The sequence below is a fragment of the Triturus cristatus genome, chromosome 12 (assembly GCF_964204655.1).
Source record: "Triturus cristatus chromosome 12, aTriCri1.1, whole genome shotgun sequence".
NCBI classification, from domain to species: domain Eukaryota; kingdom Metazoa; phylum Chordata; class Amphibia; order Caudata; family Salamandridae; genus Triturus; species Triturus cristatus.
In genome coordinates this window covers 155486792-155509649 of record NC_140595.1, presented here as the reverse complement: position 1 = coordinate 155509649, position 22858 = coordinate 155486792, and the positions used below count along the sequence as shown (strand labels likewise).

Below are 22858 nucleotides of genomic sequence, written 5' to 3'. Positions count from 1 at the left end.
AACTCAGACAGAGATAGTACACCGTTTCATGCAGTATGGTTGCACACCTGCTTTATGTTTTAAAATAGCTAAATTGGAAATAGAACCGGGACTCTTTGTTAACTTACTAATTTGCTTTCATCAGTGACAAACATAAAGAAGGGAATTTTCATTAAAGGAATTTCGACACCCTTCAGTTGGTAAAGTTCCTACCCGACAAGAGGGTCTCATTTCATGAGAGAACACATCCCACCCAAACGCGGCCCATTTTTGAAGTTGAACGACGTGAGGATTTGCTTAAAACTTGCATAAACGTAAACACAGAACACGAAATGGAAGTCTAGCAACAATTTACCTCCAAGACTCGAAAGAATGAAACAATGTAGTCTGCTAGTTCGCCGTTTGCTTTGACAACAGAATGTGCATGACCTCCAGTTTACATGCTCTTCAATGAGTAGTTAGTGTTTTCATACTTCATACCCGAGGTCTGTGTATTTATTTACCATTTTTGTGTATTCAAACTCTGCTTGAAGGTAGACACATGCATTCACTAGCTGAACAAGAATATTTTCATATCGCACGCGGAGTTACGAAAAACTGAATTTTCTCCTCGCTTGCGCTCGCTAACGTTAAGTTTGACCACTTCTCAGCGAGATTTCTCAACACGGGTGGTCACGAGTGTTGCGACCGGTCGCGTTGAGAAAGCTGCCGTTCGAGTAGAAAATCTACTCAAGCAGCAGAAAGAAACAGCACCCTCTTGCACTGAGCATGGTGCTGTTCACACAGATTTTCCAGCGTGGGACAAACTCCCAGTGCTAAAAATCAGCGCGAACGGTATGACCTAACACACTCCACCGCAGTGGAGTTTTTTGGTCACTTCGCGGAGTTAACTCCGCAAAATCCACCAAGGCCTTCTTGATAGCCTCTCCCACCACTCCTAAAAGTCATATGGTGCCACTTCATTCTTGGAATACTGTTCTCCTGAAAAGTGAATGCCTCTAGAAAAGTATGTATTGTCTCTATTAATTTGTGTGTCCACCACATCTGTCACCATCCAACCCGGGCCACATCACTCCAGTCATACGGTCCAAGCAAGCTGAAGAGTGCACAGCATGTTGGTTGAACTTAACTCTGATCTACAGCTTCACAAAACAAATTAATATACCCCAGGGTTTGCATCTGAACGGAGCATGCACCGTACCTGAAGGACCGCTGACTCCACTTGTCCTGGTCCATATCGGATGCCAGGCCAGACTTCCCCAGCCAGAGGATGTTGTCGCAGGCGAAGTACATGGCACGGTTGAGATTGCTGACAGTTATGCAGAACCGCAGGACGATGTCCGAAAGGTGAATGGCACGCTTAGCAGACTCCAAAGCATCCACAGAGTTGCCCAGTCTGAACACTAAACAAAAAATACCAAGTATAAAATGTGCATTAAGTAGAAGACAGGTGGTGACAAGCTAATCAATAAAACAGCGTATCCACTCATGAAGGAGTTGCTGTTGTCCGTTCAATGAACAGACAAGATAAACCAAATGGCAAAGTATTTTTTCTACAAGAAACAGCAAGACCATCGTTTATATCGACGGGTAGGGACTTAAATATTGACCAGGTGCCTTGAAATAAGGTTCTTCAAATTAAAATACAATAGCTAAAAAGAAAAATTAATCTACAGCGACTCTTTATGAACTAAGAGTCGCGTAGATTAATTTTCTTTTTAGATATTGTATTTTAATTAGAATGTTTTTCTATATTGTTTTGCTTCTTTTTATTCTATCATTTGTTTTCATTTTTATATGTATAGATAAAATAAAATATTTTAGATAAAAATATTCAATTTAACTTAAACTGCTTGTGGCCTTTAACCAAACTAGGAATAAACCATGGCTTACGCAACCTCATACTGCTGCTGCTGCATGCTGGCCCTATGGCCCAGCTGCGAGTAAATGGTAGGTCTTCCATGTGACTAGAGGAACACATCAGAGTTGACCCCTCTGACCCTTGTTTTTTGTTATCGCCCTGGACACTTTGGTCCAGCACTTGCAGGAGTCTTGCATACATAGAGGGCTCCGGTTTTGAAAAAGTTCACTTCTAACATCCATGTATGCTGGGGTAAATCAGAGCTCTTTCAGCTTATGGATGTTACTGTCCCCAGTGACCTAGAGTACCCCCTTGTGCTGGTGCACAGATTCCCTCAAATATTTGGGTATCGTTCTGCACAGAGGACTGAATTTATACCTCAGAACTATGGCCCTGCCATCGACAAACTCACCTCCCAAGTGGACCTATGGATTAAATTACAGTGGTCTGTAGCTGGGTTGATTGCTATAATTAAAATGGTGGTACTCCCGCGCTTCCTATCCCTTTTTAAAAATATACCTATTGTATTGACCAGCAATTGTTTTGCCTCTCTGCGTACCTTCCTAATACGCCATATAGGGCAGGCAGACGTCCCAGAATTCGATAGGAGTCACTGACCCTTCCGTACAATCGCGGCGGCTTTTGTGTCCGGTATTTCCAACTTTACTATTTAGCGGCACAATGCCACTTTGCCTACTATTAGTACCATCCAGACGCCAGACTCCCCTACCTGAAACAAGAGTGAGAGCAGGCACAAGCTCTCCTCTTGTCCTCCCTTCTGCTCATGAGTATCCCACACGACCCTACAGATATACAAACCCTCTTTACTTTACGCTTTACTTGGTCCAAGCTTCGGCGTAACTGGGAGAGGCAGGTTATTTTATTTCCCTGAACTTGGCCATCACCCATGGCTCCCTCTAACTCGAGAGAGGCTCTTAAAGCGCACTTTGATAGCTCATCAGCTCCACGCAAAGGGGGGGGGGGGGGGGGAGGGGGAATCTCTTACCGAATGGCAGGGACTCCATGATACCTACCCCAGCTCCCCCGGGAGTCCTCACACCCATGGATACATCTGTCTTCCACTGCCTGCACAGTACCCTGCGCACCATCCTACCCACACACCCTGAAGAGCCTGCTAATTTCCCCCCACTGACTCTAGTGATAGCGATCACAGATAGTGGAAGATAGATTGGTTCCCGGCTAGATCACTCCTGCCTGGTGCCGAGGACAGCCTGCAAACATGACTTGAGTCACTCCGTAACAGACAACACCTGGCATTATTGCTGTACACAGATGACATCTCTGGACACAGACAGACCTCTGAAAATGGTAAAAGACCGTCAGTTAGGATCATAGGATGTAATAATCAAACTGCCCATTCTGGCCTATGGGGAACAGGTAGCCTTGCAATAGTGAAAAACGAAGTAGACTGTAATTCACTATCAGGACATGCCACACACACCAGGGCATGTCCTACCTTTCACATGCAAAGCACCCTGCCCACAGGGGTATCTTGGGCCTACCTTAGGGGTGACTAACATGTAGAAAAGGAAAGGTTTAGGGACTGGCAAGTGTGTGCCCCAGGCTACACACAGGCTCTGCAATGGCAGGCCAAAGTTACACTTTACGGCTGTTTGCGTGGGTGGCACAAGTCAGTGCTGCAGCCAACCAACAGCATTTGATTTATGGGCCCTGGCACTCGCAGTGCACTCTACTAGGGACTGACACATCAATCAAATAGGCCAATCATGGAAACACCAATCCATAACACAGTTGACACGGAGAGCATATGCACTTTAGCACTGATTGGCAGTGGTAAAGTGCCCAGAGTTCTAAAACCAACACAGACCGGTCAGGAAAAAAATAGGAGGAAAAAGCAAAAGGTTTAGCGATAACCTTGCAAAAAGGGCCATTTCCAACACAACCCCCTTCCAGCCTAAAGCCAGGGTAGACCAATCCATACCTCGATGCACATCCGTGCTTGGGGCGATAGAACATGGAACCTGGCTCGCAACAGCAGGGTTTCATTCCCGTTCTATGCCTTCCTGAACCTAGTTGGATCCCTCTATCCATACTCGCAGGGCCCACTAAGTTGACCCATGGGGGTACCCTTCTCTTCACCTGTGAACCCCATCTGTGCAGCGCCTAAACTTACTTTGCTCACAGATGTGTCCCAACAGGCAGACAGTGCCCACATGGCCAACACAATGGTGTGGCCCAGTCCATCCCCGGGGTGTGACTCCTGTCCCCCTCCCAGGGGCAACCCTGTCCACCAAGACAGCAAGCCACAGTGGCTACCGACAGTCGTCAGTGGGGAGACTAAGGCCTTATTCCTCTCAGGGCTTTCTAACCTCTGTGGCGTCAGAGAGTGGGGGGTCGGTAGCCCCAGGTGCTTGGAACACTTTGTCCACTCTCCCTCTTGTCAGGCCAGGGATGACATTCTAGCACTGACCCACCAGCCTAGGGTCTGTACCCTGCGGCTGGACAGGAGACTGGGGTGGGCTCTCGCACACCCTGTCCTCCTTGGGGCTCTGTACCCTCCCAACTTGAGCCACACCCCCAGAAGACAAACTGGTAGGGGGACGTCCGGTGGAGTACAAGCCACTTCCTTCCGGGTAACCCCCAGATGCTTCTCCAGACCCTCTGGAATCCACCAAAAGGTCTGCCTCCAGTGCAAGCTCCCAGGGGGTCAGAGAACTCGCACTCCACCGGGTGTTGGCATAGCAGAGACTTAAAATATGCTCTCCAACAACTGAATCACACAGTCCCACACAGGTGTTAACCAAACTACCCTTCACCCAACCATCTAGTGCCTCAGAAATGTATTCCACATCATTCTCACAAGACTGGTGAGACAGTGTTTGACTTTTGCTGTCTCTCAACCCATACTCTTCTGGCTGGTCTCCATACTCACTTACCAAGGCCTCTATCATGGGGGGACCCCTCTCCCTGCACCTCTCCTCTAGAGTCAGTAGAGTGTCCCTCCCACTACCAGGAATATGATCCCCTGTGCCAGTTCCCCAATCCACCTCAGGGACGCTGTGCACCACTGGAGTAACCTCAGAATCCTGAACCCCCTGGTGTATGTCAACCCCCTCCTTGAAGCAGGGCACCACGTCTGTGTGAATGTGTGTGTACCTCATCCTGAGTACTGGATACTACATTTTTGCTGCCATCTGGGCTGGACTAAGCCCTACTGGCTTTCCAATCCAGCTCCAGCTCTCTCATTTTAAGCTAATGATCTAAGACCATCCTCCTTCCCTCCATGGCTATTCTTTTGTCTTCCATTGCCCTCTCCATCCGGAGTTTTTCCAACTCAAACTTCCTTGCTTCCCGCCGGTCCTCCAGCCCCTCTGGGGACAAGCCACTGCTGCCTGGCCTGGAGGGTATCCATCCCCCCCCCCCCCCCCCCCCCCTCCCAAAAGCACATCCACCCTAGGAACGGGCTCCTTCACCTCTCCACTGAGAACACCAGATTGCCCACTGGCATGTCTGGCTGCTACCCAGGCCTCAGCGCCTTTTGTAGCTAATCCTTCCTGGACTGTCAGGTTCTTGCAAATCGATTTTAACTCCTTTACATTGTAGACTTCCAATCGATCTTCCTCAAAGGCAATTTCCACTGATGCAATAGATGGTGCAATTGATTCAGGCATGTTGAAGTAGCAAGTTCAAACTGGCAAGATCAAAAATAGGCCAAAAAGATAAAGAACCTGTACGTGGTATGTAATGGTCTGCAATATGGTAGTAGTGCTCACCAATCACTGCAAGTCAAGTGCAAACACAAGTCCTATCCTCACAGCTGACAACCAATGTTAGAAATGGGGGTCTCTAGTTGGCAAGGGTTTGCACCTCTGTCCATGTAGGGACCCTTCTTCCGAGTCAGGGTAAGGGAGTTACACTCCTAAAATAAGCCCTGCTCACCCCCTTGGTAGCTTGGCATGAGCAGTCAGGCTTATCTTAGAGGCAGTGTGTAAAGCATTTGCACAAACCCAACAGTAATACAATGTAAGCACTACAAAAGGACACCACATCAGTTGTGCAAGATAGCCAATATTTTTATAAACTTAAGACAAGACCAAATATGAGTAAAAATCCACAATACAGTACTTTAAAAATAGACTTGCAAAAATACGCTGGAATCACAGTTCATACGAGTCAGTAGCTCGGTCCGAGCCTACACCGATGCTGAAAACAAAGTCTTGCAGTTAACAGTACCTTTCATAGTGCGGCTCACACGGAGGTGCGAGTCAGTCTTGGCATCCGTCGCGGTTGCGATGCAAGGTGCAGGCGGTGCAGTGTCCTCTAGATGCGGTGCGAGCAGCGGCTCGGTAACGATCATCCAGACGGCGTCAGTGAGACCAAGGCTTGCGGTGCAGGGTGAGACTGTGCTCAATGCGGTGCTGGCAGGTTGCGGTGCAGGTGACAGAGCCAGTCGTGGCGTCCGTTGCGCTTACGGTGCAAAGTGGAAGAGGTGCAGGGCGCAGTGCCTTCTCGATGCGGTGCAGGTAGCGGCTCGGTGACGATTGGGCAGATGGCGTCGGTGAGACCAAGGCTTGCGGTGCAGGGCGAGACGGTGCTCAATGCGGTGCTGGCAGGTTGCAATGCAAACGACAGAGCCGGTTGCCGGGAATTGTAGCTGGCCGAGCCGGACAGCTGTGCTTGACGAGGCGGTCACGGGTGTCGACCCAGCGGCGATCGTGTCAGTGAGACCAGGCCAGCGAAGTGAGGCGGTGCGTGCTGCGGTGCCTCTCGATGCGGTGCAGGCAGCGGCTTGGTTACGATCATGCAGACGGCGTCAGTGAGACCAAGGCGTGCGGTGCAGGGCGAGTCGGTGCGGCCTGCGGTGCCTTCAGGACACAAGGCCAGCGACGGAGTCGGTGACAGAGTCGGTCGCGGTTCCCTATTCTCTGAGGCAACTGAAACAGCGGTTACAGGAGCGGTACCCAGAGGTTGGTGAAGTCTTTGCAGTCCCTGAGACTTCTTAACAGGAGGCCAGCTCGGTTTCAGCAGAAGTAGAGAAAGATCAGTCCAGTCCTTTCACTGCCCAAGGTAGAGCAGCAGCTGCAGGCCAACCCAACAAAGCAACAACACAGCAGAGGGGCAGTACTCCTCCTGGCAGCTCTTCCAGCTCTTCTTCTTGGCAGGTTCCTTGATTCCAGCGAGTTCTGAGGTTCTGGGGTCTGGGTCCCCCTTTTTATCCTCAATTTCTCTTTGTTCTCTGAAGGCAGAGAGGCCTTTCCCTAGTCCAAACCAGTTCTGGTCAGTCCTGGAGCACTTTGTTGACAAGACTCCTTCTTTCCTTTCATAGTGTAGGCCAGGGACATCAGATGCACCACAGGAGGTGGAGTCCGCATTGTGGAGGGAAGGCACAGCCCTATTCAGGTCCCAGGTGCAACTCCTCTCACCCATCTACATGTAGATCTTGCTATTCAGCCCTGTGCTGACTCACCCTGTCTCCTGGAATCCCCCAGCCCCTGTCACTCAAACTCCAGACAAGGAATACACAACCTAGCAGAGGCAGGCTTGGATGGTTAGACAAGAAAATACCTACTTTCGAAAAGTGGTATTTTCAAACACAGAATGTTAAAACCAACTTCACTAAAAGATGTATTTTATCATTCTGAGTTCAGGCATACTAAACTCGAATTTCTACCATGTTCCCTGGGTCAGTTAGGATCATAGGATGTAATAATCAAAATGCCCATTCTGGCCTATGGGGAACAGGTAGCCTTGAAATAGTGAAAAACGAAGTAGGCTGTAATTCACCATCAGGACATGCCACACACACACCAGGGCATGTCCTAACTTTCACATACAATGCACCCTGCCCACAGGCGTACCTTGGGCCTACCTTAGGAGTGACTAAAATGTAGAAAAGGGAAGGTTTTGGGACTGGCAAGTGTGTGCACTTGCCAAGTCGACATGGCAGCCCCAGGCTGCACACAGGCTCTGCAATGGTAGGCCAGAGTTACACTTTACGGGCTGTTTGCATGGGTGGCACAATCCAGTGCTGCAGCACACCAACAGCATTTGATTATGTGCCCTGGCACTGGCAGTGCACTCTACTAGGGACTGACACATAAATCAAATAGGCCAATCATGGAAACACCAATCAAGTCAAGTCAAGTCAAAAAGCTTTATTTCGATAAGAATTATCATAAAAGCATATACAAGAAAAGCATGATAAAAATAGGAGTTCATTAGGGAACAAATTTTACAGCAGATTCCTGATAATAGCTTAATGACTGGTTTAAAAAGACATATTAAAAATACAAATTTAAAACTGTAATTTAAAAAGATATGTAAAAAAAGCAATTCATTATATCAACTAGTGCAGTTATTAAGTTTGTTTCTGATAATCCAGGACCAGCCCAGGAATTTTGCCACAGCACAAACTAACACCAAACTTGTGTCAGAACGAAGAATACGTAAGGCAACTCGATAGTTCGAAATGCCCAGGAGACGACAGGCAGGGGCTAACCATCGTTTTCTTGGATTACTATACACTGGGCATTCAAACATAATGTGCGCTGTACTTTCTACTTTTTCGGGGCATATCGGGCAGGTGGCAGGGGTCTGATAGGGAGGCTTCCATTTGCTAGTAAATTCGCGAGTGGGGAGGGTCTCAAGTCTGAATTGAAAATACAGTGCTCTGTCCCTAGGTTTTGATATAAACTCAAGGAAGGGCTCAAAGTTAACGGTCTGCTTAAAGGTATAATAAGCTTCAGTTAGTCTTCCAGGATTTGAGCTACTAAGATCCCGATTGTCAATCCAAGCCCAATAAGCTTTTTTGAGATCGACCTTGCTCACAGGGGCTCCGTGTTCCCAGAGGTCATTAAGACCAAGCTGGGTAAGAGATTTTTTAATATTACGTAGCCAGCTTATTTTTTGGGAGCCAGATGTATTCATTATTTCTCGCAGGCCCTCGGTATATTTTTTCAACTCCGGGGTACGTCATAAGCGAGCCCAGAATAACAGGGGGCGTAGCCTAGCGATGTCTTTAAATGAACGCCTACCCAAGTCACTAAAAAAAGGTTTCAAAGGAGTACCCCTGGGCATTGATACTAGTTCTCTTAGGAATTTATTCTCGGACAAAGTAAGTTCATCTGTGTTTTCGAACCCCCACAGTTCGGCTCCATACATAGCCGAACCTAATGCTTTGGCCTGATAGATCATTAATGCGGGAGTAATTGGCTTGCTCCTCGAGGATCGATGTTCTTTAGCAATTACCCCCGCAGCCCGCTTATGATTAAGCAGCATTTTATGGATGTGGGGCTTCCAACTCATATTGTCGGAGATCCTAATACCTAGGTAGTCGAATAATTTGACATATTCTAGGGGGACTCCATCAGAAAAAATAGATACACTAGATGATTTACGAGATTTAAAAGAGAGGAGCTTAGTTTTTGATGTATTAATGACCAAGCCTCTCATTGAGCAAAACAAGTAAAATCTGTCTAAAAGCTTCTGTAACCCTGCTGGTGTTTTAGACAATAGCAGGGTATCGTCGGCAAATAAAAGAGTGGGGACTTTTTCCCCCGCCAAAACAGGTGCGTCCGCCGGGACTTCTAGCAAAAATTTCACCACTCCGTTCACAAAAAGGGAAAAAAGAGTGGGCACTAGTACACAGCCCTGGCTGACTCCTTTGCTGACTGGGATCTTATCAGTACGCTGTGCTTGACTACCCCATCTCACCCTGGCAAAATTCCCCTCATGAAGGCGTACCAGGAGGTCGAGGATATAAAGCGGAAGACCCAAGTCATGAAGGACAGACCATAGACGGTCACGGGGGACCAGGTCGAAGGCCGACTTCAGATCGATAAAGGCTAGGTGGAGATTGCCCTTACCAATCTGAACAGTTTTCCAATATAACAATAGGAGCCTAAAGACCTGGTCAATCGTGCCCGTGAATGGCCTGAACCCAGCCTGGTAGTGTGATAAGATGTCATTGTCAGTGACCCATAATAGAATTCGCTCCAGCAGGACCCTGCCAACCACCTTCTGACTAACGTCAATAAGGCTTATTGGCCGGTAGTTAGCAGGGTCCTCCCTGGAGCCCTTCTTAAATATGGGTATGACCTCCGCCCCCCTCCAAGACTCGGGGATAGGTAGTCCCTTAAGAAGGGCGTTAAGTAGGATGGTAAAATAGACAGCCCAAGATTTGGGGTCAGAGCGGAACAAGTCTCCAGGTAGGCCATCTGGGCCTGCAGCTTTAGCTGGGACCAATCTATTGATAGCAGACATGACTTCTGTTTCAGTAAAGGGATCATGGTCAGGCGGGGTTAGGTCTGTGGAAACAATAGCAGAAAAAGCACCGGTACTTTGTGCACTGTCATCTGAGTAAAGTGTCGAAAAATGGGTAAACCACTCGTAGTTGGTGATATGGTTAGGAATTGTGTCAGGTTCCTGACCTTGGGAGAATCTACAAAGGTTCCAAAATGTGGTCCCATCCCTTGCTAGGCTGGCATCTTTTAAGGCCAGCCAGTGAGATTCTTCCCATGTACGCTTTGCGTTATCTACAGCCTTCCTATATGTAGACCTAGCATTCTTGATTAGGATGCAATCCTTAGTTTTAATAGCAGATACAAGCATTTTTCTGCTGGATCTGCACTCAGAATTGAACCATGAACCGGGTGTTTTGTGTTTATGGGAGTTGTTAGAGGGAAGAGATATAAAAAGGGACCCAATTGACTCAATGGTGTCTGCATGGATAGACACGGCCCTTGATTTCTCGTTAGCATCTTCACAAGCTTGCCTAAGTTCAGCCGTTTTTAATAGTAGTATTTCTTTAATAGTGGACAGTTTTTGGGTGTCAACTGCAACTTTGGGCCATTTGAGATATCTTTTACAATTGGATGGAATAACATCTCTTGTAAGCAATGTCGGACGATGATCAGAGGTTGATTGGTCAGGGGTCCATGGACTCTTTAGAGTCAGGCAAAGGGGGTTATGGTCACTGTCGATGGTAGGGACAATAACCATATCCACTGCATAATGCCAGAGTCTTCGGTCGATTAGGATGTAGTCAATTCTTGATGGGCTAGTGATTCTATTAAATGTAGAAGCTGCATGGAGGTCGGAAGGAAGTCGACCATTAGCAGCTCTCAGCCCATATTCCATAACCAGAGCATTCAATTGAATTACCACTGGTGACCATCTCGTTACTGGGGGGACAGAAAGGGAGGGTTCCTCTGCAACATCCAGGATGTCTTCGGTAGCAAGGGGTTCAAAAGTACAATTCAGGTCTCCGGCAGCCAAAATAGATGAATTCGGAGGGCAAGAGGAAAATTCCTCTTCTAAGATAGTAACAGTAGGGGACTTGGATCCTCCTTGGGTACCCCTAATGTAGATGTTAAAAAGCTCAATAGTTGGCCCCCCTTTCAACCCATTCAGGGTTAAGTGAAGCACATCTGGGGACGAACATTGTACATGTCTAACTCTACAGGAAAGGGCTATATTAATCCATATTATGAGTCCACCCGAGGGGCGTCCACGGCCAATAGTGACCGCGGGGACGCAATAGCATGAAAAACCTGATTTAAATAAGGGTGTGACACTCCAGGTCTCTTGAAATATACAGACATCGAACGTGGCTATAAACCTATTCCAATCGGGGAGTGAAAGTTTAGCTTTCAGACCCGCAATGTTCCACGAGATAATTTTAAGAGTCGTATTTGGTACTGAAGAGGGGGAAGTGGCGTGGTCCAATGAAGTCAAAGTTGGAACAACCCTTGTTAGTGCGCCTTCCCCCCTGTCCCCATTGAGAATGGTGGAGGATGATGTTGGAGGGGTCAATCTATGGTTGGGGATAAGAGCAACTTGAGTTGCTTCAGTAGGAGGTGGGGACGTGTGGGACACAGTTGTTAGTCAGTCAATTTGTCCAAGTGAGGATGTTCCCTCGAGCCTTTGATAGGGCAACCCGCTTTTCCACCCCACAGGGGCATGGCTCAATGTAGAAGGGTGTTTAAACTGAATGGAAGAAGAGTCAGAGGAGGAAGATCTATACTCTAGTGCAATAAGGCCCGCAGCTAGATAGTGGTTAGCTAAAGTCAATTCAATCGTGTCAGTTGGAGAATTATTGGATCTTAGTCTGCGAGCCCTCAGGAGGTCATCTCTGATAACAGATCGACAACCTCTAGTGTGGCGGATCCAATGCGTAACTTTGTTCTTTAAGGATTCTTCACACTCATACCTATTACTCTTGGGGACTCCCACCATATGGACAATGGGCTGGGAATTGGCCCTATGATTTTGTACTGCGGAGGATTTACAGGGTGAGTTGGGGGCTGCAGATTTTGAAGAAAGATGACACTGATTAATTGTAACATTGTCATGCAACATTGGGTGCATTCTTTTGTTAGAGATGGATAAGCTAGTCCCAGCTCTGGTAGATGGTATAGAGTTTAGTCTGGCTTGGTAAGATGGGACTGGCGGTTGGATGGGCGTGGTTATACTAGAGTCAGTAATGGTAATGGAAGAAGTGCATGGTGAGTGGGGATGATGAGCAATGCTTGTTGGTGCAATTGAGGGTTGCAAAGGCTGTATAAGGGGTCTTTTCACTTCTAATAATAATTCCTTAACTAATACTTTTAAGTCACTAATTTCGAGTTTCAGTGCATTAATGGTTTCCATAAGTAAGCCCGGCGCTGGGTCTGCAACTGTCACCCATTGATGGCTGTCCATATGCGAAGGCGATCCAGGAGCAGGAACTCCATCGCCAGGAAGGTCTAAAACGACAGGTATTGGTAGGCTAGAAGCAATGTCACAAGAGTCTACAAAGTCATTGCCCAAGTCAGATAAGACCTCAAAGCGGTTTTTGCACAGAATGACAGTGGGTTCAAGAGGTACCCTGTTATCCACAGAGACACAAGGGCTTAAAACTTCGGTAGTTGATCCAAGGATAGTAGAATGGTTTTGGGTACTATCCAGAGCTGTTGATGTTTGTAGAATAGAGGGAGGTGGGGCGGTTTTCTTTGTAAACATTTGGGGGTTAGTAACAAGGCCTGGGCAGGGATTGCTTGCAGGTACAGGAGACGGAGGCAAAGGCATGATAGTTAAGTCAGGATCCAGGAGCGTAGTACAATCATCGACTAAGGATTCAATACGTTGTAAGGTGGAAGATGGAATAGTTTTCTTAGTGGATTTACGGGCCTTGTTTCTTTTGGCCACGCTGCCATTAGCATCCATCATTTTCCTTTTACCCATTATGGCTCTGGATCTGTCCCGCTAGAAGGTATATCAGCAGAGTACACTACAAGCGTAACAAAAGTCCCCACAAACACAGCACACAATTGTACCTTCAGATGATGTAGCACCCGATGTTGTTGAGGGAACACGCTGGCCTCGAAGCTCGGATGACAGGGACGTGGCCCAGCCCTGCCTCCTCCTGCCCCGGACGGCCACAGACGGCCCGCCCTCTGCCCGGGCTCAGCCCGGCGACGCCCGCGCGCGTCCCGCTCCACCGGGAAAGGGTCTGCAAAAGTAGCGCCACCGGGCGCGATTTCCGCCGGAAATGGGCGGTTCCTAGGTGGAATGCTGGGTGTTGTAGTCCCCCCCCCCCCCCCCCCCCAACAGCGGCCTTGATGGAAGGCGGGGGAGGCTAGAAGCAGCGTTGCGAGGAGGCGAAGAAAACTCTCTCCCCGTGCCCAGGAGCCAGGTTGGTGCTGCTGCTGCGTGGCTGTGGCTGTATCAGGCTGTAGTGTCTGTATTGCAGAGCGCGATCCCCCCGCTCCACCGGGAAAGGGTCTGCAAAAGTAGCGCCACCGGGCGCGATTTCCGCTGGAAATGGGCGGTTCCTAGGTGGAATGCTGGGTGTTGTAGTCCCCCCCCAACAGCGGCCTTGATGGAAGGAGAGGCGGCGGGGGAGGCTAGAAGCAGCGTTGCGAGGAGGCGAAGAAAACTCTCTCCCCGTGCCCAGGAGCCAGGTTGGTGCTGCTGCTGCGTGGCTGTGGCTGTATCAGGCTGTAGTGTCTGTATTGCAGAGCGCGATCCCCCCGCTCCACCGGGAAAGGGTCTGCAAAAGTAGCGCCACCGGGCGCGATTTCCGCCGGAAATGGGCGGTTCCTAGGTGGAATGCTGGGTGTTGTAGTCCCCCCCCCAACAGCGGCCTTGATGGAAGGAGAGGCGGCGGGGGAGGCTAGAAGCAGCGTTGCGAGGAGGCGAAGAAAACTCTCTCCCCGTGCCCAGGAGCCAGGTTGGTGCTGCTGCTGCGTGGCTGTATCAGGCTGTAGTGTCTGTATTGCAGAGCGCGATCCCCCCGCTCCACCGGGAAAGGGTCTGCAAAAGTAGCGCCACCGGGCGCGATTTCCGCCGGAAATGGGCGGTTCCTAGGTGGAATGCTGGGTGTTGTAGTCCCCCCCCCTCCAACAGCGGCCTTAATGGAAGGAGAGACGGCGGGGGAGGCTAGAAGCAGCGTTGCGAGGAGGCGAAGAAAACTCTCTCCCCGTGCCCAGGAGCCAGGTTGGTGCTGCTGCTGCGTGGCTGTGGCTGTATCAGGCTGTAGTGTCTGTATTGCAGAGCGCGATCCCCCCGCTCCACCGGGAAAGGGTCTGCAAAAGTAGCGCCACCGGGCGCGATTTCCGCCGGAAATGGGCGGTTCCTAGGTGGAATGCTGGGTGTTGTAGTCCCCCCCCCAACAGCGGCCTTGATGGAAGGAGAGGCGGCGGGGGAGGCTAGAAGCAGCGTTGCGAGGAGGCGAAGAAAACTCTCTCCCCGTGCCCAGGAGCCAGGTTGGTGCTGCTGCTGCGTGGCTGTATCAGGCTGTAGTGTCTGTATTGCAGAGCGCGATCCCCCCGCTCCACCGGGAAAGGGTCTGCAAAAGTAGCGCCACCGGGCGCGATTTCCGCCGGAAATGGGCGGTTCCTAGGTGGAATGCTGGGTGTTGTAGTCCCCCCCCCTCCAACAGCGGCCTTAATGGAAGGAGAGACGGCGGGGGAGGCTAGAAGCAGCGTTGCGAGGAGGCGAAGAAAACTCTCTCCCCGTGCCCAGGAGCCAGGTTGGTGCTGCTGCTGCGTGGCTGTGGCTGTATCAGGCTGTAGTGTCTGTATTGCAGAGCGCGATCCATAACACAATTTACATGGAAAGCATATGCACTTTAGCACTGTTTGGCAGTGGTAAAGTGCCCAGAGTCCTAAAACCAACACACAGGTCAGGAAAAAATATAGGAGGAAAAAGCAAAAAGTTTAGGGATAACCCTGCAAAAAGGGCCATTTCCAACACTGAGTATTCTTTCTCATCTAAAAGGTCTGTTCCAAAACGGGCTTGTTTAATGAAGAGTTGGCTTAGACATCATCGCCACTTGAACAGCCTAATGGGGATGGACTACCTTGCAAAAGCTGGAAAGCCCAATACAGAACTATTGCAAGGGAAATGTTCTACTTTCTAACATATTTCACTAGAAAGAACACAGAATAACCATCCCAGTATAACCACAAATACATCAACCACCATCCAGAGGTCCTACAGGTATGAAAAGCAATAGATTCAACTTAATCCATGCCGGTCCCATTGTTCTTCTTCGACACAGGTGCCCACATAGGAAAAAAAGATTTCAACAAGCCTCACCAAAGCGGACTGCCTCTATAAGCTCATCATATTAAAGTGAGTCTCATGCAGATTGTGAAGACAGTATAAATCTATGGCATCTAGTATAACATGGTCTCTGAAAATAGGGTCATTAAAATAAGGATGACATCACTTACACTTGCGTCCAAGGCTCATGTGTGCTTCCAGCCGTTTGACTCGTGCAATAAACTCTGGACTTCTTCCATTCTTCTGAAGGGTGTAGCCAAGAAAGGTGCAGGCATATTGTGCAGCTCTGCAAGAAGAAAGAAAGGAGTCTGAAAACATGCAATGGGGTCTCTAGTGCAGTGATCTCCAACACCCCATGCATAGCTGTTATTTACATGTTACAGCTCATGCAAATCAGTGGATCTTGGTGACAATCTAGAACATTCCAACCTTGTGAGGCCACTATATGCGCGGCAGAAAAAAAAATTGTTAGAACAAGGTATACGGGTAATGTCTAATCCTAATAGGATCTTGTAACAAGCCAATCAGCTGAAGGTGTATAAAGGCCAAAATATTCTCTAAAAAAATATATGAGAAATGTTTCTTAGGATATCAAAGCATAGCACAGGCTTATTTACTCCAAATTATATATAACACCTGGAGGACAAACGATCTGGAGGACTATATGATCAAAGGGAAGAAGAACTTGACTAGTAACAAATTCAAATATATTACACCGCAGGTCCTTTCTTTAGTCCAAAAGCGTGTAAAATAGTTTAAATTTGATATTAGTAGAGTGCTTCTCCCTTCAGATCATTCTATATTAGCGAGGTACATTGTATAATGGAAGACAATATCATGCCCTTGATGACACAGACAACCAATGACTACACGAGGTGATGGCATCTGCATCAGTGGACATATAATCATAAAAGTGCCCTCAGGGGCATTCCCCATCTGCCTATATACTGCCTTATGTATAAATGGAAAGACTTTGCGATGGGAATTATAGAAGTCTGCAGGAATACACAACATAGCAGGACAATAAACTAAAACCTTTGCAGTCACTGCAGTTTGAATTCTGACTCCTAATGTCGCTAAAAATGTCGATCCTTAAAGCTGAACGAGTGCTTGGCCAGTTCTTTAGGGCAGCTCCATGGGACCTCCAGGACTCACTCAGAGAACAATACCTGAAAATATGGGGATATTGTAAAGGTGTGCCATCAGGTCTCTATGATACTGCACCTGCTCCGTTCATACCTAGAAGCAAACCCTGGGAACTAGATGCAAACATCTAGTTTTCTCTAGACAACACACACTGAAGAGGACAACATGAATATTTGTGAAGAATATGACAGGGACTTCGAGAAGGAGAGATGAGCCACTATAAGATCATACAGGACTGGTACTGGATGCCCCAATCACTGAATAAGGCAGGTCTAACCAGCGATAGAACGTGTTTAAGGAGCCAACAGGCCAACTGTAACCTAATGCATGTAAAAAGGAAAGGTTCTAACATACAAACTAATTGGTCATCCATTTGGACCACCCTCCAAAACACCATAGAAGACCGGCTTGTCCAATCCGGCAGATTCGCTCTACTGCATTACAGACATAGAAGGTTTGACCTCACAAATCAGGAGAAGGCTAGAAGGAGCATGAGACGTTACAAAAACATGTATATTGCGACACTGGTGCTCTCCCACCATAACAACCTTGGAAGAGTTGATGACTTCATTGTACAAAACAAGCTCACATGAACAGATTATGCACAGTGTACATGATAAGATGCAACTTTTCTTTGACATATGATCTCCTTACTTGCAGGCAAATGAGAGCACAAAGTGGTTGGAGTGGCACAGAGTGATTACAGCATGAGAGTAAGACAAGAGGACAATTGCTTACACTGTAAGTGAAAGGGTGACGGTGCCTGCTAGGGATGGGTGGACAAACCAAAGGCCAAAGACTAGGCAAGTTTATCCATTGCTGTAAACAGAACTTTATTTAGGAAGTTGAAAAAAAAATCTGGGGAACATGCAAGATCTGTTGGGAGCTAGGAGAAACAATGGAGGAAAAACACATTTGAGGAAAATGAGGGTCCAGTGGAGAAAGATACAAAGTGCAATGCAGAAAAACAGGGAGCCTTTATGAAACAGGAGAGACACTTTGGGGAAGATGATTGAAAGAACAGGGAAGATAAGAAATACATTGGAAACACTGGAGAACACTGAAACCTGGGTGAGGGAAAAGGAGCAACTATTACAATAGAGAAGTATGAGGGGATTTATTAGATGCGCATAGGAGACACATTTCATTAGAAAGAGGCAAAAGTAGGGAGAGTATGGAGCTAACAGGGGAATATAAAAGACACACTGCAAAGATGAAGCACAAAGAGGTAGTACGGAAGAATTGGAGGAGGAAGGGCAGGAAGATGACATACCAGCATCTAACTAGCTTTTCATATTTTGCATAGTTGACATATACTTTGTTTTAGAATACTCCAGAAACTCTGCAAATGTGATTATACAAACATTACAAGGGCCTACCTCTCCTGTCCTACATCATAAATTGTTTTTATTTTTGGCAACATCTCTTTATAATATTCCTCAGTCGTTTAGATTTTAATGGCTAGCTGTGATTACAGACATTTGTAATCCAATGATAATATTTCCCGAAACCAGTTAGAAAAATGAAATCCCATTTGGTACACTTCAAAATAATTCTAAAATAGAAAGGTCTTTAAAGCTCCACTTGGAAAAGTAGTATCACACTCAGTGACCCTGGACCAGGGCTCTGAGACCCATTACTTTTCAGAACCCACAAAAAGCACTATTTGTTATGAAGGATACTCAGAGGGATCTTCACTTCCTCCCCTTAGAAGCTTGGATAAGGTTTAAAATTTGTTATCTCACTAAAAAAAACTCTCCACAGAGTCAAACCTAGCTTCCTAGCAGACCTACTGTCAATTTCAGGTAGCTCAAGACAATCCATAAGTAAGAACTCTCTCAAACTTAAGTCACGGATTCTGAACAGTGCAAGCTCAAAAAAAAAATCTTTTCTGGATCTGCTGCTTCCATCTGGAACATCAGCTGACGTCCCCTATCTTTCTGAAAAGGGATTTTAAAAAATCATCTGTTAAAGAAGGAGGATTATCCACCGGATCTGATAACTATTTCTAAACAGGAATGCACACTCTATGAATTCTGATGTTAGGCTGTCGGCCCAATCCCAGTATTTCATGTGTCTACTGACGACCTCAATGAACAGCGGTTTGATATTAGAATCTTCAGATTCAGTCTTTCTGCTAATTAGTTCCTCCTGGATTCCCTCATCTCTTGACACTGTACCTTACTTTCCACAACTGTTACCCACCAATGTTTTACCACTATAGTTGCTTTTATTCACATATCTTGCCTATGTTCTTCCCACATACTATGTAAAGCATTCTACAACTGCTTGGTGAAGTGGTGCTACAGAAGAAATAAAAATGTTTTGAAAATAAAAGGTTAGAATAAAGATGATGACAACATAGATGATGATATAGACATGGAACTTTGTTCTTGAATCCTCAACAGACCTTAGATTTGCTCAACACACATCTGTCAAGAATACAATATGTTTAAGTGGCACCATACCAACTTCTTTTAAGTCTTATAATACAATGTTAACAGTTTTTAAATCACAAAAGCATGCTTTGCATTGAGCCCTTCTCTATACGTATGACTACATTTGTTTTTCATACATGCCAGATGGTTTTCGTTCAGATTAAGACAAGAAGCAGCATTCTCAATATATCTACTATTTTCGTATTGTATCATTTAGTGATATTTCGAAACATTTCTTTCATAATCAAAAATACATTAATTTAAACAGAGTAAAAACAAAATGATAGAATAGATAAAAGCAGCAAAAAATATAATTAAAAGAACCATGTGTCGGGAGGAGCCTAGCGCGTATCCAAGATGGTCGCGTGAGCACAGGGCTCCCCGGACCCTCGCTGCTCCTCGGAATTTATCCTGACTTTATCCTGATATGGTTTACGGAAGCTGGAAGATGAAGGCTGGCTGAACACGGATCTCCTTTCAGAAATCGAATCGGACCTGGGAATCCTGATTTATCGTGGTCTGAACTTTTGATACCCACCCGACGGCGGTGCCCGGTGCGAGGGTGAACGGTGGAGCCGGGGCGTAATCGAACAACAGCGGCTGCAGAACTGTGCCAGTGGCCGCTCCAACATTTTCGGTTTCACTTTTGGACTTCAAAGGGGCTGGACGGCGGAATCGCTTGGAGTGGCTGGGTGTTTCCTTGGCCTCTGCGTGAGGCCTTTGTCTCCGCCTGCTACTAGTGTACCCATTGCCTTTGGTCCCCTCGCACCGCTATACTGCGGACTCTGTTGAGGCGCCCGTCTGCGGTGCCGGTGCCCATTCGACCCTTGATCGACGGTCCCCTTCGGTGAGCGTGGCCCACATGGGGGGCAAAGGGGGCCCCGAGGGGCGTAAGACTAAGGCTTCTCTCCGCGGGGGACCGGTCCAGGCTAACAACATGGACCGCTACACTCATGGCAGAGGGTCCCCTGGAGCGGCCGGTGCCCCCCCAGACGACGCCGGTGGTGGCACATCCGTCTCTCCGGAGCTGTCCCTGCAGGACATCATGGGCGCCATTAACGGCATCAGGGAGACCATCGCCACGCAGTACGAGGCCTTGGCCCGTAAAATCGACACAGTGGCTATCGATGTCACATTAATTCGGGCGGATCTCTCTAAAACCAACGAGAGGGTTCAAGCGCTCGATGTGCGGACTTCCACCCTCGGTGCGGATGTGTCGGACCTGCAGACCACTCTTGGCGACATCAAGATGGCCAATGATCAGATGGCCCGGCGGCTGGAGGACTTCGAGGGACGAGCCCGACGCAATAACATCCGTGTCATAGGCGTACCGGAGTCCTCCGACAACCGCCCGGTTGACCTCCTGGTCGAGGAACTCATCCTCCAACAGCTGGCCCCCGCTGGCCTAAGTAAGTTCTTTGCCGTGGAGCGGGCCCATCGAGTTCCGGGCGGTCGGCCGCGGCCGGGGGCCCCCCCGAGGCCTATTGTAGCCAAACTTTTCTACTACAGAGACCGAGATGCGATTCTGCAGGCCTCACGGGTCCACGGCCCGGTTCGTCATGAGAACTCGTCAATTAACTTTTATCCGGACTTCACCCAACTTGTCCAGAAACAGCGGATGGGTTTCCAGGGGGTGAAGCGTCGTCTCCGTGACCTGGGCCTCAAGTACTCTATGCTCTATCCCGCAAAACTCCGAGTGGAACACGAGGAACGGACTGTCTTTTTTGACTCTCCCGCGACTGTGAGTGACTGGCTGGACTCGCTGCCGGACAGGGGTGACCGGCCGGGGCCCTCTGCCGGTCCCGAAGGTGACGGGTCCCCTTTGGAGTGACTTTTGGTCCTTGACTTTGCCATTTTGCACTGTTCGGCTGGGTTTTACTTCTTTTGTTCATTTTGTCTCACTATGACCTGTGTGGGGGGCGGGCGGGGACGGGTCCCTTTCCTCCTCCGGGGTCTTTTCGTAGAATGGGGTTTGTAGGGCGACAGGCACACTGCAAGTTGGGGTGGTTTTTTGGCCCGCAGGGGTGCAGGGTGGGGGGAGTTGGAGTTGGGGGGGGTTGGGGGGTGGGAGGGGTTGTTTTGATGTGTGTTTTTTGTTTTCAGGGCGAGGTACTGATTTTTGTCCAGTTTCGGGTGCTGCGCTATTGGCTGGGGGACCTTTGATCTACTGGAGGGGATGGGGGGGGACGGGTTGAGATTGATGTCATGGAACGTCAATGGGTTGGGGGACCGTATCAAGCGGGGTGTTGTGCTGCAGTATTTGCGTCGTCTGGCTCCTGATGTGGTGTTCTTACAGGAGAAGCATCTGGTTGGTAATGTTTGTCATGCAATGAACAGGGGGGGATACCGCCTCGTGGCCCATTCTGGTTTCACCACTGGTTCTAGAGGGGTGGGCATTCTCCTGCGATCCTCACTTCCGTTAGAGATCACCAGGGTAGTCCCGGATGATAGAGGGCGCTATGTGGCTTTGACTGGGAGATGGGAGGGGCAGTCACTTTCCTTGGTCTCAGTTTACGTTCCCCCGGGCCTCCAGAACTCCACCTTCTCGGACTTGGGTCGAATGCTGCTTGAACTTCCGGACATTCTTTTGCTTATGGGCGGGGACTTCAATTCGGTGGTTTCGGGTGACCTGGATCGTCACCCGCCCAGGGCCCTCCCCGCTGCCCAGGCATGGCTTGGCGGACTCTTGGAGACCTTTGGTCTGGTAGATAGTAGGAGATTAATGCATCCGACACAATGTCAGTACACCTTTCACTCTGGGGCGCATGGGAGTCTTTCCAGATTAGACTATTTTCTTATGCCCGCGGCCCAGACTGCCCGGATTCGAGAGGTTAGGCACCTGGCGCGGGGTATCTCTGATCATTCCCCGCTGTGGCTGCTCTTTGACACCGGGTCGCGATCTGCAGGGCGGATCGCTCCCATTAACCCTTGGTACCTGCGAGACCCCACGATTCGCGACAGCTTGGTCAAGTCGATTGACCAATATTTCCTTGAAAACGAGGGGTCGGTGTCGTCCGCAATGTCCCTGTGGGAAGCCTTTAAAACCGTGCTCCGCGGACAAGCCCTCTCCCAGATAGTGGTGGCTAAGAAGCTCAAGAATGAGGCAGTGGTGAAGCTGGAGACTGACATATCGGGGCTGGAGTCGGCCTTGGAGGCGGGTGTCACTCCGGATGGGCTCCATGCCCTCCGCTTGAAGCAGTTTGAATACAGGTCTCTTGTCACCGATGCTGCCAAGACTATGTATAGGGAGCAGCAGGGTAGATTGTATGACGCCGGAGACAAGGCGGGTAAATTGATTGCTTGGCTGGACAGGAAGGAGAGAGTGAATCGTGTGGTCCCGGAGCTTCGGGTCTCGGATGGAGCGTGTGTGACTGAGCCTGGTGAGATTGTGGAGTGTTTTGCTGACCACCTCCGGGCCGTGTACTCCCCGGTGACTGATAGGGATGAGGAAGACTCTCGCCTTCTGCTGCGGGATATTGCCCTGCCCGGCTTGTCCGTCGAGGACCGTGAACAGCTGGACGCCCCCTTGTCTGTTGACGAAATTGCAACTGCGATCCGCTCCCTTCGCTCTGGCAAGGCTATGGGTCCCAACGGCCTGCCTATTGAGTTGTATAAATTGCGCCCGGATAAAATCGCGCCTTTCCTCCGTCGTATGTTCCAGGAGTCCCTCGAAACTGGTTCCCTTCCCGCCGACCAGCGACTGGCTACTATAGTCGTGATCCCCAAGGATGGTAAGCCACGAGACCGCTGTGCCTCTTACAGGCCTATTTCTCTATTAAATGCCGAGCCTAAGATACTGGCTAAAGTCCTCGCCACTCGCTTGCTGAGCGTTATCTGTGATCTGATCCATCCGGATCAATGCGGCTTCATCCCTCATCGTAATACCGCTCTTAACCTGCGGCGT

The 22858-nt window shown here is 48.7% G+C and overlaps 1 protein-coding gene across 1 annotated transcript in view; it reads right to left on the bottom strand.

Moving 5' to 3' along the window:
• PEX11B (peroxisomal biogenesis factor 11 beta) overlaps positions 1–22858 on the bottom strand; it is a 72670-nt gene that overhangs the window by 7629 nt on the left and 42183 nt on the right. Inside the window, exons 2-3 of the mRNA XM_085639856.1 lie at positions 15541–15656; positions 1181–1382 (exon numbers count right to left, since the gene is read on the bottom strand). Of these exons, the coding sequence (XP_085495982.1) occupies positions 1181–1382; positions 15541–15656 (318 nt within the window). The remainder of the gene's footprint in view (positions 1–1180; positions 1383–15540; positions 15657–22858) is intronic.